The 12,455-nt window shown below is 37.0% G+C and overlaps 1 protein-coding gene across 2 annotated transcripts; it reads left to right on the forward strand.

The window, feature by feature from the left end:
- LOC18767971 (root phototropism protein 3) lies at positions 8,615-12,455 on the forward strand. 2 transcript variants are annotated; one of them, XM_020570703.1, is made up of 5 exons: positions 8,615-8,805; positions 8,922-9,086; positions 9,280-9,349; positions 9,514-10,803; positions 11,644-12,455. In XM_020570703.1, the coding sequence occupies exons 2-5, from the start codon at positions 8,974-8,976 to the stop codon at positions 12,196-12,198; spliced, it is 2,028 nt and encodes a 675-aa protein (XP_020426292.1). In that variant the 5' UTR covers positions 8,615-8,805; positions 8,922-8,973; the 3' UTR covers positions 12,199-12,455. The 2 variants fall into 2 exon arrangements, with proteins under 2 accessions (XP_020426292.1, XP_007200957.1); XM_007200895.2 differs by having other exon boundaries at positions 8,615-9,086.

The raw sequence follows: 12,455 nt of genomic DNA on the forward strand, positions 1-12,455 counted from the left end.
CCTTCATGAAATATGTCAAAGTGTTCATGTGGGCTTCCATTTACTGCTTGTTCACCCAGTGTGCTCAAAGTGGACCTCTGAGGAAACATACAGTTTGGGCCAATGACTTTTCAATGGAGTCAAATTTAGGAGTCTTGAAAAGCCTAAAAATTACTACATTGCCACCAAAGTTTGCGACTCTGAAAACCATATTGCAAGGATAGTAATAGTATTTTACAACTGGTCCTTTTTGGGTTTTTTATCCTTTAATTTGTAGGTGGTTGTGTTTATTTATAAAATCAAGGCTAGAAACGGGGTTCGTTATAGATATCTATTAAAGGAAACCTCTTTCAAGGAATTACTTAAATAAAATTTCAGTTTTTATTTATAGGACTTCAGGTTCAGATTTGAATTTCATACAGAATTGCATGTTAACATAATTCATGAAACGAAAAAGATTGAAAAGTATTTATGCATCTCTTATGCAATGGACTACTTTACTAGTGTGTTGTGTGATATTGTGCCCCGATGACATTTGAAGGATATTGTAAACCATACAGTATCCCTCTATTGTAATTTGAATGAACTAGAGAACTAGCAAGTGATATCATGTAGATGGCGGCAACGGGTCTAGTTCAGTATAAAAGAGTCTTAACTTGTCGATCAGTAGTCTCAAAGTTCGAACTTCCATGACACCTTAGTAGTGTATAGGTCTGTAAAAAAGAGCCCAAGTCCAATGGACTAGTTCGAATTCGGCCCAATTGTAGAAAAGGTAGGGCATGGGCATTTCTTGTATTTTTTTTTATTTTTTTTTAAAAGTATGTGGATGGCATGAGATGGAGAGAACATTAGATTGGGCCAAATCGACCAAACAAGAAATATTCAAACCAATCACCCATTGACTAGATCCTCCAAATGGGCATTGTAACCTGTCAAGTTTCAATATTAGAGCAACTCCACTCATTTGCTCACTATCATGGCAAGGGAGGAGCTAGGATAGTCACTATTCACGTGAATAGTGGTTGCCCTTTCAAATAGTATTTTGTGTTTCCACTCATTGCCATGGCTAAGGGCAATTACTATTCATTTTTTTGTTTTTTTTCACAAATTTTTTAATGAAAATAATTAATTTGGATAATATTTTCGGATAATATTTTTGGGTTCGTATATATCAATATTTATTATAAAATTCATATCTCAATCGGATAAAATTTTGGTATTTATAGGGAAAAAAAACAGTAATTTTTTGGTTTTTTTTAAAAAAAAATTCATTTTTTTTCATTTTTTTTATTGCACAAAAATTGGCTGCCGTTGAATTGGAGAAAAAAATCTGATCAGAGTGCCCAGAGTGCGACACGTGGACTTTTAGTGGTACTGTAGCGCCTGACACTGTAGCACTGTAGTGATGACGTCAGCACCAAAACGAGGGCTGGAGCTCGAGCCAACCTTGCTCTCGGGCCAGCCCATGTTGCTGGGTCCCACCTTGCGCTTGGGCCTAGGATCCTCGCTAAAAATAGGTTTTTTTTTTTAATCCCCCCAGCCTTGGGCTCAGCTCCTTGCTGGAGTTGCTCTTAAAGGGCTTGGGCCATAGCTTAAAAGTGTCAACTTCCTTTTCAGTCCAATCAAGTAGCTATAGGCTCGATAGTTACCCGATTAGCTAATTATGCAACAAATCTCACCGCCCAAAACACAACAAATTGGCTGTTATAAAATGAACTGGTATATGTGCGAATATTGAGCTGCACGTAAAGTAGATGAGACACAGTATTTAACGAGGTTCGGCTATGCCTACATCCCCGGAGAGCAGCAGCAGTAACTTTTCCACTATGTAAAATAATAGGGTTACAACTTTGTGTTTACAATATGTATGGCTCACTCAATTTTCTCTTTTAGAGAATTTCTCTCTTGCTCTCTTTCCTCTCAACTCACTCACCCTCTTTCTTCCTTCTCTTCCTCTTCTATATGTGTAAACTTCTCTTGATGGAAGTATCTATTTATAGGCCTAAGACATTGGTTGTTCACCTCACAATATAAGTGGTAGACAACATCATTAATATTCTTCAATCAACAACATCATTAATATTCTTCAATCAATTGGGTAGTGGTTTGGTTTGGTGGGTGTGTGGTTAGGTTTAGTGGATGTTAGTTGGCTATGTGGGCTTCACCTATTCTTCTTTACTTATTCTTCTTTTACAACATTGGCATTATTTTTTTGCTTTTTGGGTTATCATTGACGTATCATAATGCCATACAAAGTCAAATTTCAATCTAAAAAAAGTGGAATATGGAAAATTACAGAATCATATACATGAATGATTATACATCAAATATTCATCTTCCAGGGAATGCCGCTTTTATGTTTTTGTTTGGTTTGAAGGAACTCTATTGTATATAACAATAGTTCCAAACCCGAGAAACAAATGTTCGTAAAAAGATACATTAATGCAAGATGCTTATACTTAAAATAATTAACAGTATTTGAGCTCCTAGATTCGATTACGTAATTCTATATTGGATAATAGTAGTACAACTAGGACACTTAAAAGAATGAGCTAAGAGGACGTGGACCCTAAGACTCGAAATAATCTGAGGTACCTTACATTATTAAGCATGCTTGGTGAAGAATAATAGAAATAAAAACGAAGGGAGCAATGGTCAAATTGCAGCGTCTGCTTAAGGATATTCAAATTCAATACATGATGTCTGTCCAAACCTGAACAACCAAAGGGCCCAAAGGGGACCAAGCATGTGGGGAAGGGAAGAGAAAGCCAACGCGTCACAACTCTCTCCACACAATGGAATTGAAAACATCGATGTCATGTATTTTTCCCATGCTTTAAAGAAATCAGTTCGTAGGGTTGGGCTTGCTGGGCTTGTGTCCATTTCTTTACCACATTTCACTTCTTGAATTGGATTCGTGGATTGGTAAGATCAATTGCATGGCAAGATGGGACACAAGGGGACCGGCACTCTTCTTAATTTCATCAATCTCTTGTGTTATCCGACTCAAAAAGATCTTAAATTTCCAAAATAAAAGAAGTGGACGACATGTCATTTGAACCAACGGCCGAGATCGAGTTGCGATGCACTATAAACATCTTCCCCCTGGTCGTCGGGTCCGCGTCGCGGAAGCTTTAGCGCCAATTCTTCTTCGTTTTGCGATCATGTCAACTCTTCGTCAATGCCCTTCATCCAATCGCGTAGCACTACATGGCTCATTGTCACACCATGCAAGTGATGCATCTGCGTGTTCGGGTTGTCCATTCCACCAGATGGACGTCTGCAATCGTGCCACGTCTTATTAAAAAATTTATTTTTTAGTTTTAAAATTTCATAATTCCATCAAAATATCCTTCATCTCAGAGAAATTCATCGAAAAATACAACAAACTACTAATCGCCTCTGCTAATTTAAAATAATCCCAAACTAATTCATCTTAATCTCCAAATTCTTCATTTATCATCAAAATTGAGTTTCCACACTTGTCTCGGGGCTCTTTCTTTTTTTTTTTTTTTTTGGTTATGTCCACTAGCACATAAATTATGTATATTAATTTATCTAAGTATTTTTTATATACTAATAATTATGTACTTCCTTACTTTATGGTAGAGTATGATTAATGTACCTACAAAAATGTTATTTTCTGAATAATGTAGCTAGTATGAATGATATATTTGCATATTAGGTAGTGACTTGGTGTCGCTCTCTCGTACACGAGGAGAGGCGAAACAATTGGGGGTTTGCACAAATCCTCCCCTTTTGTCCACTCTCTATAGTTGGTGTTAGCTCTTGGGTTTGGTTGCAGTTTACGGTGTGGTATGTCATCAGTGCCATCTTCTCGATGTGGGTGTGGTTTCATGCGTGCTTTTGATGAGAGTTGCGAGTGATGCAAGCTGTGGGTACAAAGGTGGTTGACGTCAAGGGTTTCTTTGGGTCAATGGATCTCTTGCGATCTAGGATCTCTAGTTTCGATCCTCATTTTCTTGGTGTTAGGCAAGGTTTTCAACGGCTAGGACTATTGGGTGCCATCTTTTTACCAATCTCTATGGGATCGTTTGGTTATTCTGTGATGCGGATCGCGGATCCAGGTGGTGATAGAGTCCTTAATGACCTTGGGCAATTATTCTGGAGACACCTTGTGCTCACGGATTTTTCTAGTGATAGTAGAATTTGTATCAAAGATTGTGCTGATAAGGCGAAGAAGACCAGCCTAGAGGGGTCTCCCAGGGCTCCGTGATGTGTTCGCTGGAACATTTTTGGGCTTAGTATCCGATAAACGTTCCTACTCTGATGATATTCCAATGGAAGTTCGTCATACTAAGAGGTCAATCTTGGTCTCCCCTGCCTTCTCATTTACGAGTCTGGATTAAGAAATAAGGAGATGGCATTTGGTGCTTATGCTGGCTTTGTTTTGACGCTTACAGTAAGCTATATGCAATGTACAAAGAACTATGCACTCATAGGAGGTTTTTGTCAATAGTCTTACGTTGTGGTGGATTGTTATTTGTTGGGCTTGTAGTAGTGCTTTGTTTTGTCTGGTTGGTGGAGGTGCGATTGGTAGTTCTTCTTTATTTTGTGTTTTGTTCTTGTGGCAGTTTCGTTTTGGTGTTCTTTTGGTAATGAAATTTTGCATGCTCAACAATTCTCGCGTTGTACAAAAGACTATGTTTAAATAGGAGGCCTTCTTTGACAGAACCTGAGAGGTGGTGGCGTGCTCTTTTGATGGGTTCCTTTTAGTTTTCACTTTGTTTCTTTGTATTTTGTTCCTGTGGACTATTCATTTTGGTGTGTCATTGTTTCTAACGCATTGCATGCTGAACAAATCTTGTGCTATACAAAGGACTATGTTTACATAGGAGGCCTTCTTTGACAGAATCTGAGAGGCCTTGGTGTCCTCTTTCGATGGGTTGCTATTAGCTTATATTTGGTGGTGGGTTAGATTTGTTTTAGAAGTGTCTGTTTTGTGATTCTGGTTTTGTTTGGACTATTTTGTTAGTCTGTTGCATGTGTGACACTCTTTTCTCACTCGGACTTAGTTTCCTAAGAAGGTTTTAATGAGACCACTGTAAACATGCCGGTTTCTTTTGTACTGTTCCTGGAATGAATTTCTCTTCTAAAAAAAAGATAGTGACTTGGCTATTAAGTATATATATATATGAAATGGGGGTTTTTTTGTCGTAATATATATGAAAGGGTTTTGTTATGCATTCTTATTCACAAAGTGATATTTTTTATAAATAAAAAAAATTCTCCAACTCATGAAAGCCGCCTCCGTTGCTCTTGGCGGGTCTTGTCCAAGTTGAGGTCTAGTAGTGAGCTGACACATGAGATTAGGGCTGGCATTTTAGACCAAAAATCGAAAAATCGCAAATACCGACCTAGGTTTTACCGCATCTAAACCGACCTATCATGAAAATCGACCGTATGCAATTGCAGTTACGGTTCCACATTTTCAAATAATGCGGTATACCGAAAACGGCAATATAATTTAATTAATTATTAAAATAAATACTTATAATTATTTTATATTAACTAATAGATGCTAGGACTTCATCATTTAGATGAATCTTTCTCTCCTCTCTTATCTCTTTTTATTTTTCTTTTTATTCTTCCTCTCTCTTTTCCTCTCTTAGGCTCACCTAGGCTTTGAATGTATTACTAATGAAGTGATCTCCGGCAATCTCTTGAAGTTCCCTCTATTGTTTTTTTAAAAATCTCAGCCTTGAAAAAATATCTTTTGAATATTTAGTGAATTAATATAATTTAATTAGTAAATAATTAAACTTTTTCTAGTAGGAACCTGGGTTTCAATTAGTATTACAAACTCATCGGTTGTGTTGATAATTTTCTTAGGTTGTTATTAGTGGGTTAGCCGAGATAATCTCTAATTTGCATTCAACTATGTAGGTCGGTTCATGGTTCGTCTTTTTACCATATCGTAATACGTCAATCCGGTTCACGATTTCATTGAAAAGTTGCGGAAATCGAACTGCAACCACCCCTAAGTGGTCAATACGCTGTAACAACTAGGCCAAAGGGGAGACAAACGTTGGTTGGTTAGTTAGGTACGAGTAAGTCTCGTGCAAAGTCCGCGTCCATGTGGCATAATATTACTGTTTTGTTCAGCAAGGTAAGTCCCACATGTCAACATATTTGAAACATTATAGATGATAAATTGAGAGTGGAGGACAAATGAAAGAAACAATTTCTTTTCGTTAGAAAAGATATGTAGTCAAGGACACAAATATTTCTTCCCCTATATACATGACGTTCTCATCACTAGAACACACAGTACAAGATGCAAAGTCACCTAACTGTAAAATGCAAGAAATCCTTTTGTTTTGTCTTTTTTTCCTTTTTATATTCCCCAACCAAAACCAATGATGCAAGGATCCCCAAAATGGACCTACTAGTCAATAATAATGAAATTGGGATTTATATTCACTTTACCAAAAACATAAAAAGATTGTGATTTATTCACCAAAGGAGATAATTTTTGGTTTCCCTATTTCCCGATCAAACAAGTTACTAGAAAGTTGACACAAGGGGACCCAACGTACCAAACTTTATCGAGTCCAGAGGCATGTGCATTTGTACTATTCAGTAATTAAAATGGTTGGTACATATTTTACCAAATGTGCATTTCTAAGTGCTACCAGACTCCATATTCAGTCCTCCAAACTCACAACATCATTAACAAATGCAGAAGCTCGGAATCCTACAATCTTATCAAGTTATAAGGACGAATATGTTAAAATACTTTTGTTAGATGGAACATACTCATTCATAAAAGTTGTTAAAATCTTTTGTTAGACCAAAGAATAATAGACAATAATTTTGTTCTTGTTATATGATTAAAAGGTCATCCACATTGTGCATGGGGTCTAGTTAGTGGAAAATGGTCTTCGAATTCCCGCAACATCATAGTCTTGTGTGTGTAAAAAATCTTCCTCTACTGTAATTTAGACTATCACTTATACTAAAAAAAAGGTTAAAAAATAATAAGATTGTGGGTGGACACGTGTGCACTCTGTCCTTTCTAAACATTATGTGCAAAAAGCAAATAGAAGGGATTTGAGTAAGGGTGGATGGAAAAGTAGAAATAAACATATGCAATATGTATTGTTTAATAGATAAAACGATTAGAGGGAATGGGAAAATGGATGGGTGATGAAAACCCCCATACCACAATTTTTAATATTTCTTTTGGTTATTTGGTGCCTACCAAACAACAAGAGGATGCCATTAAAAAGGAGAAAAAAAAACCTCGTATGGGTCCTCGATCCTCCTTTATTTCAAAATCTCAATCCTAAATTTCTAACCCTTTTCATTATGGTTAATTTCTTTTAGGGTTATTGATGAATTAGTTTTTGGTATGTTGCAATATTGAAAACTGTCTAAAGTTTGAATCATCTCTTATATGTTATAAAAATTAATATAATAATAAATCAGAGTTAGACAGAAGCGGATCGAAAGAGGGATCATGAGGGGCAATTGCCTCCACTAAACAAATTGAGCCTCCATTGATCTTCTCAATTTCTTGTCTAAGACATGGAAAAATAACTAAGTGAGGGCAAAAGCTAAGGAAAAGGGTAAAATAGCTAAGTTGGTTTGCAAAGTGTTCATTAAAATGTCTTGAAGAAGCCGGGCAAGTAAACAACTAGTAGTTACGCAGCTTAGGCCTTTCTTCTTTTACAAAAATATTTTGAGAGCTTATTCATCTTATTCCGAGACAAGAAAATTCCTCGATCCCTCACTGATTAGAGTAGCCATCAAAAGGTTGCATTAAGATTTAAACACAACTTGGTAATTCATGGAACATCTGAAGCCAAAGTGAAAAACCAACTCTGTTTTGTGATGTAAAACCAAAGTGAAGAACCAATAGCGTTGAAACAGAAAAATAAAGTGAAAAAAAAATTCATGGTGATAATATAATACACAAATGGCATTTCTGTACTTACCTTCATGTCGTGCATGGACAGTAAACATTCTCTTCGGGTTCGCTTGATCTTTTTAGTCAACCAGAAGAATATTGAATACCTGACATTGACAAGAAAACTGAAGAAGGAAGAGTACAGAACTTTTATTTTTATGAATAGTTCTATAATTTGAAGAAGAAAAAAAAAACTTTTGGTTCCTATCGTATTTATTGCACAAACCGTATAATCAGTTGTGACAAAATAGAGTTAGTTCTATTCTATACGTTCACATGTGTAATGGTTCACGATTGGTGGTTCAAACTGGTGGGTCGAATTTTCTATAATCATTGTTTGATATACTGAGACTGAACTTATTAAATTGAACAATAATCTTATATATTGTTTAAGTTTCATCTAAAGGAGCGAGACTCACAAATACTAACTTGAGCAGTCCAAGCAAAATCATTATTTACTGTTCCAAATTTAAATATGAATTATTACAATATTGGAAGAGATTTCAAATTCAAGTCTCTCCACTTCTTTAAGCGAAAAAAAAGTTTATTATTAATAATAGCATTTGGCTTATAATTGGAGTAACTTCCATAAATCATATTGTCACACATGGTAAGTTAGATACCCGCAATAATTTCTAGTAAAAATGAATAAAGCTTATGTCTACAATTTTTTATTATTATTTATTTAAGAACAGAGAATATCAAAAGAAGAAACTGAATCTTTCCCATTCTTTATGCATAGGGGGAACCAATTTAGCTGAAAAAAGCAAAGAAAGGAGGCTCCGAGTGATCCAAAACAGTACCTACTAATATGCCCATTACTACACAGCCTGTAAGAGCTCTTCGAAACCTCTTAAGAAGCCGACAATTGGAGATAATTCCAAGCACCCCATGTGAGTGAGACTCATCCCTTTTAGTCTCCTTACATCTTTCTCAGTTTCACTGCCTTCTTTCTCTGCTTTGTTCTGCTGCTATCTCATACAATCTCTGTGCCTGCTCTTATTTGTAGCCACTTTGTCGAGAAAATTCCAGCTTAAGTTTTCTGGGTTCTCTTCAAAATCATGTGGGATTCAGAGACTGAGTCAGTTGGAGGGAGAGATTACGGCAATGGAGTTCTTAGTTCAAGCAAGCACAGTGTTAAGACTGATGGATTTGAGCTAAAAGGCAGCTCTTGGTATGTATGAAATTAGATACAATACAATTTAAGCTGCTAATTTGGACTTTGAAGTGTCTTGGTGTACTTAGTTGAGTCTAAATAAAATGAAATTTTACTTCTTCATCATGCTTGTGGTGTGTTGGTTAAAGGGTAGATGATTTTTTAGCATGCAAACTAATTAAAATATTTGGTGGGTTTGGTTCACATATAGGTATGTTGCAACTGATATCCCAAGTGACCTGCTAGTTCAAGTTGGAGATGTGAATTTTCACTTGCACAAGGTACCATTTCTAATTCTCCCTCAAATCTTTATAGTTTCATATCCTTGAGCTTACTAGTCTAATAATTTCTTTTGTTCTGTCATAAGTTATAACCAGTCTAATTATTTGTTTGGTAAGAACTTATAAGAACGGGATTTTATGTTTCTGTCATTCTGTTTTGGAAGTATCCCCTGCTGTCAAGGAGTGGAAAGATCAACAGAGTTATGTATGAATTACGCGACCCGGACTTGAGTAAGATAGCTTTGGATGACCTTCCTGGTGGACCGGAGGCGTTCGAGCTAGCTGCGAAATTCTGCTATGGAATTGCTGTTGATCTAACAGCAGCTAACATTTCAGGCCTGAGATGTGCTGCTGAGTACCTTGAAATGACAGAGGACTTGGAAGAAGGCAATCTTATCTTCAAAACGGAGGCGTTTCTCAGCTATGTGGTTTTATCCTCATGGAGAGACTCCATAGTTGTGTTGAAAAGCTGTGAGAAGCTCTCACCATGGGCGGAAAATCTTCAAATTGTCCGAAGATGCAGCGAGTCTATTGCTTGGAAAGCTTGTGCCAATCCAAAAGGAATAAGATGGGCATACACTGGAAAGCCACTAAAAGTTTCAAGTCCAAGCTGGAATGACATGAAGGACTCAAGTCCAAGTAAAAACCAGCAGGTCCCTCCTGATTGGTGGTTTGAAGATGTTTCGATTCTTAGGATTGATCACTTTGTCAGGGTTATTACTGCAATTAAGGTAAAGGGGATGAGATTTGAACTGATTGGAGCTGCAATAATGCATTATGCATCCAAATGGCTTCCGGGTTTAATAAATGATGGCGCGGCTGCAGCAGATGAAGGAAGCAACAGCAGCAATAATAATACCAGTAATAGTGGCAGCAGTTGGAAGGGTGGACTCCATTTGATTGTGGCAGGAAATAAAGATGAGCCTCCAAGTGTTCAGGCCAAAGATCAACGGATGATCATTGAGAGCCTCATCAGTATAATTCCACCACAGAAGGATAGTGTCTCATGCAGCTTCCTTCTTCGGCTTTTGAGAATGGCAAACATGTTGAAAGTAGCACTTGCTTTGGTTACTGAGCTGGAAAAACGCGTGGGAATGCAGTTCGAACAGGCTACATTGGCGGATCTTCTTATTCCTTCTTACAATAAAAGTGAAACTATGTATGATGTGGATCTTGTTCAAAGGCTTCTGGAGCATTTTCTGGTTCAAGAACAAACAGATATTTCAAGTCCAAGCCAACAATCTTTCCCTGGAAAACACTATGATGACATTCAAAGGGGTACAGGCCCAAATGCTAAGATGAGGGTAGCTAGGCTTGTCGATAGTTATCTTACCGAGGTATCCAGAGATAGAAGCCTCTCCCTAACAAAGTTTCAGGTGCTGGCAGAAGCTTTGCCTGATTCTGCAAGGATCTGTGATGATGGACTTTATAGAGCAATTGATTCCTATCTTAAGGTATTTGGTTCTTCCAAATTTACTCTGTCATAGAACTGTGTTTTCTATCTTTTGGTCTATTCTGTTACAGAAATTACATTTTCTTATGCATGAACGTTTTGAATACCAATTGAAGGTGGAAAAACAAAGAGAAATTAATCACTCACAAGAAGTTTGCATACAATGGGAGGTCCTATGCAGTAAACTGCATGAAAAAGTTTTAATTATAGATATTGCTTTTCTCCAGCTTCCATGCTTGATTGATTTTAAAGCAGAAAACTTTGAAAAAATGTGAATCTGAATTTACTGCAGAGGTATTAAATACTTAATTTGTGACCCTTTTTGACATGGTTATGTGCTTTTTTTTACCTTTTGTGCAAATCTGCCCAGCAGAGGTCCAAAAATACAACAGAAGTTTTCCTGTCTCGATAATTCGAACATGTTATAACATATAAGTGGAGGCTGTAAAGAAATCAGAACCATAATAATCATAAATCAAATATTAGAACGATGGTAGAGTATTACATGTTTTTTTTGGGTCAAAGATGGTAGTCCTCCACTACTATACTCCCAAATAAGACTTAAAGGAAGTCCTAGTATTACTGATTGCTTGTAATGCTACATTTCTGTTAGTGAACAAAATGTCGATATGGGATCTACAATGTGTGTAGAAAGTGCTGCAAGTCGGCTTTCGTGACTATGAACTGAAAATACAGTTAGACAATGTCATTCGCCTCTGGTTTATATAAGTTTGATGAACCATTCTTGATTTTTTTTTTCTGTTTTTCCTATAAAGCATGACAGTATTTTTGTTGATCAATTGCTTCATATTAAGAGTTCCCATCTCCTTATCATTAACAGGCCCATCCTACACTTTCTGAGCATGAAAGGAAGAGGCTTTGCCGAGTGATGGATTGCCAAAAGTTATCAATTGATGCCTGCATGCATGCTGCCCAAAATGAAAGACTCCCATTAAGGGTGGTGGTGCAAGTTCTTTTCTCTGAACAAGTTAAAATAAGCAATGCATTAGCCACCAGCTCCCTCAAAGAAGCTGGAGAATCTCAGTATCAGCCAATGGTTTCGAATCGAAAAACACTACTCGAAGGGACCCCGCAATCATTCCAAGAAGGATGGGCAGCAGCTAAAAAAGACATCAACACGGTAAAGTTCGAACTGGAGAGTGTCAAAGCCAAGTACCTTGAGCTCCAGAATGACATGGACAACTTGCAGAGACAATTTGATAAGATGTCAAAGCAGAAACAGACATCCGCATGGAGCAGTGGATGGAAGAAACTAAGCAAACTCACAAAGACCACGAACTTAGAAAATCAGCACAACATTGGGACTGAGCACCAAGCAGCTGTAGATCAGCAGAATAGAAAGACACCTAGGAGGTGGAGAAATTCGATTTCCTGAAAACAAAAAGACAGATTGAAGGAAAGAGATATACATCTACATGTTTGAATTTGTGTTCCAAAGGTTTTCTTTTATTATTTGGGGGCTTCTTCCCTTTTTATTTCAACAGGAGTTGGGAGACTTCTTTTCTGAACACCTGTATCACTAAAATCTGATTTTTTTAATTATGTGAGTGATTTCTCCATGTATGCTCTAGGGAATTTGTTTTCAAGGGGTAAAGAAGCTAAATATGTGGCTTCGACTTATATTCCATTCAA

The sequence above is a fragment of the Prunus persica genome, chromosome G8, assembly GCF_000346465.2.
Source record: "Prunus persica cultivar Lovell chromosome G8, Prunus_persica_NCBIv2, whole genome shotgun sequence".
NCBI classification, from domain to species: Eukaryota; Viridiplantae; Streptophyta; class Magnoliopsida; order Rosales; family Rosaceae; genus Prunus; species Prunus persica.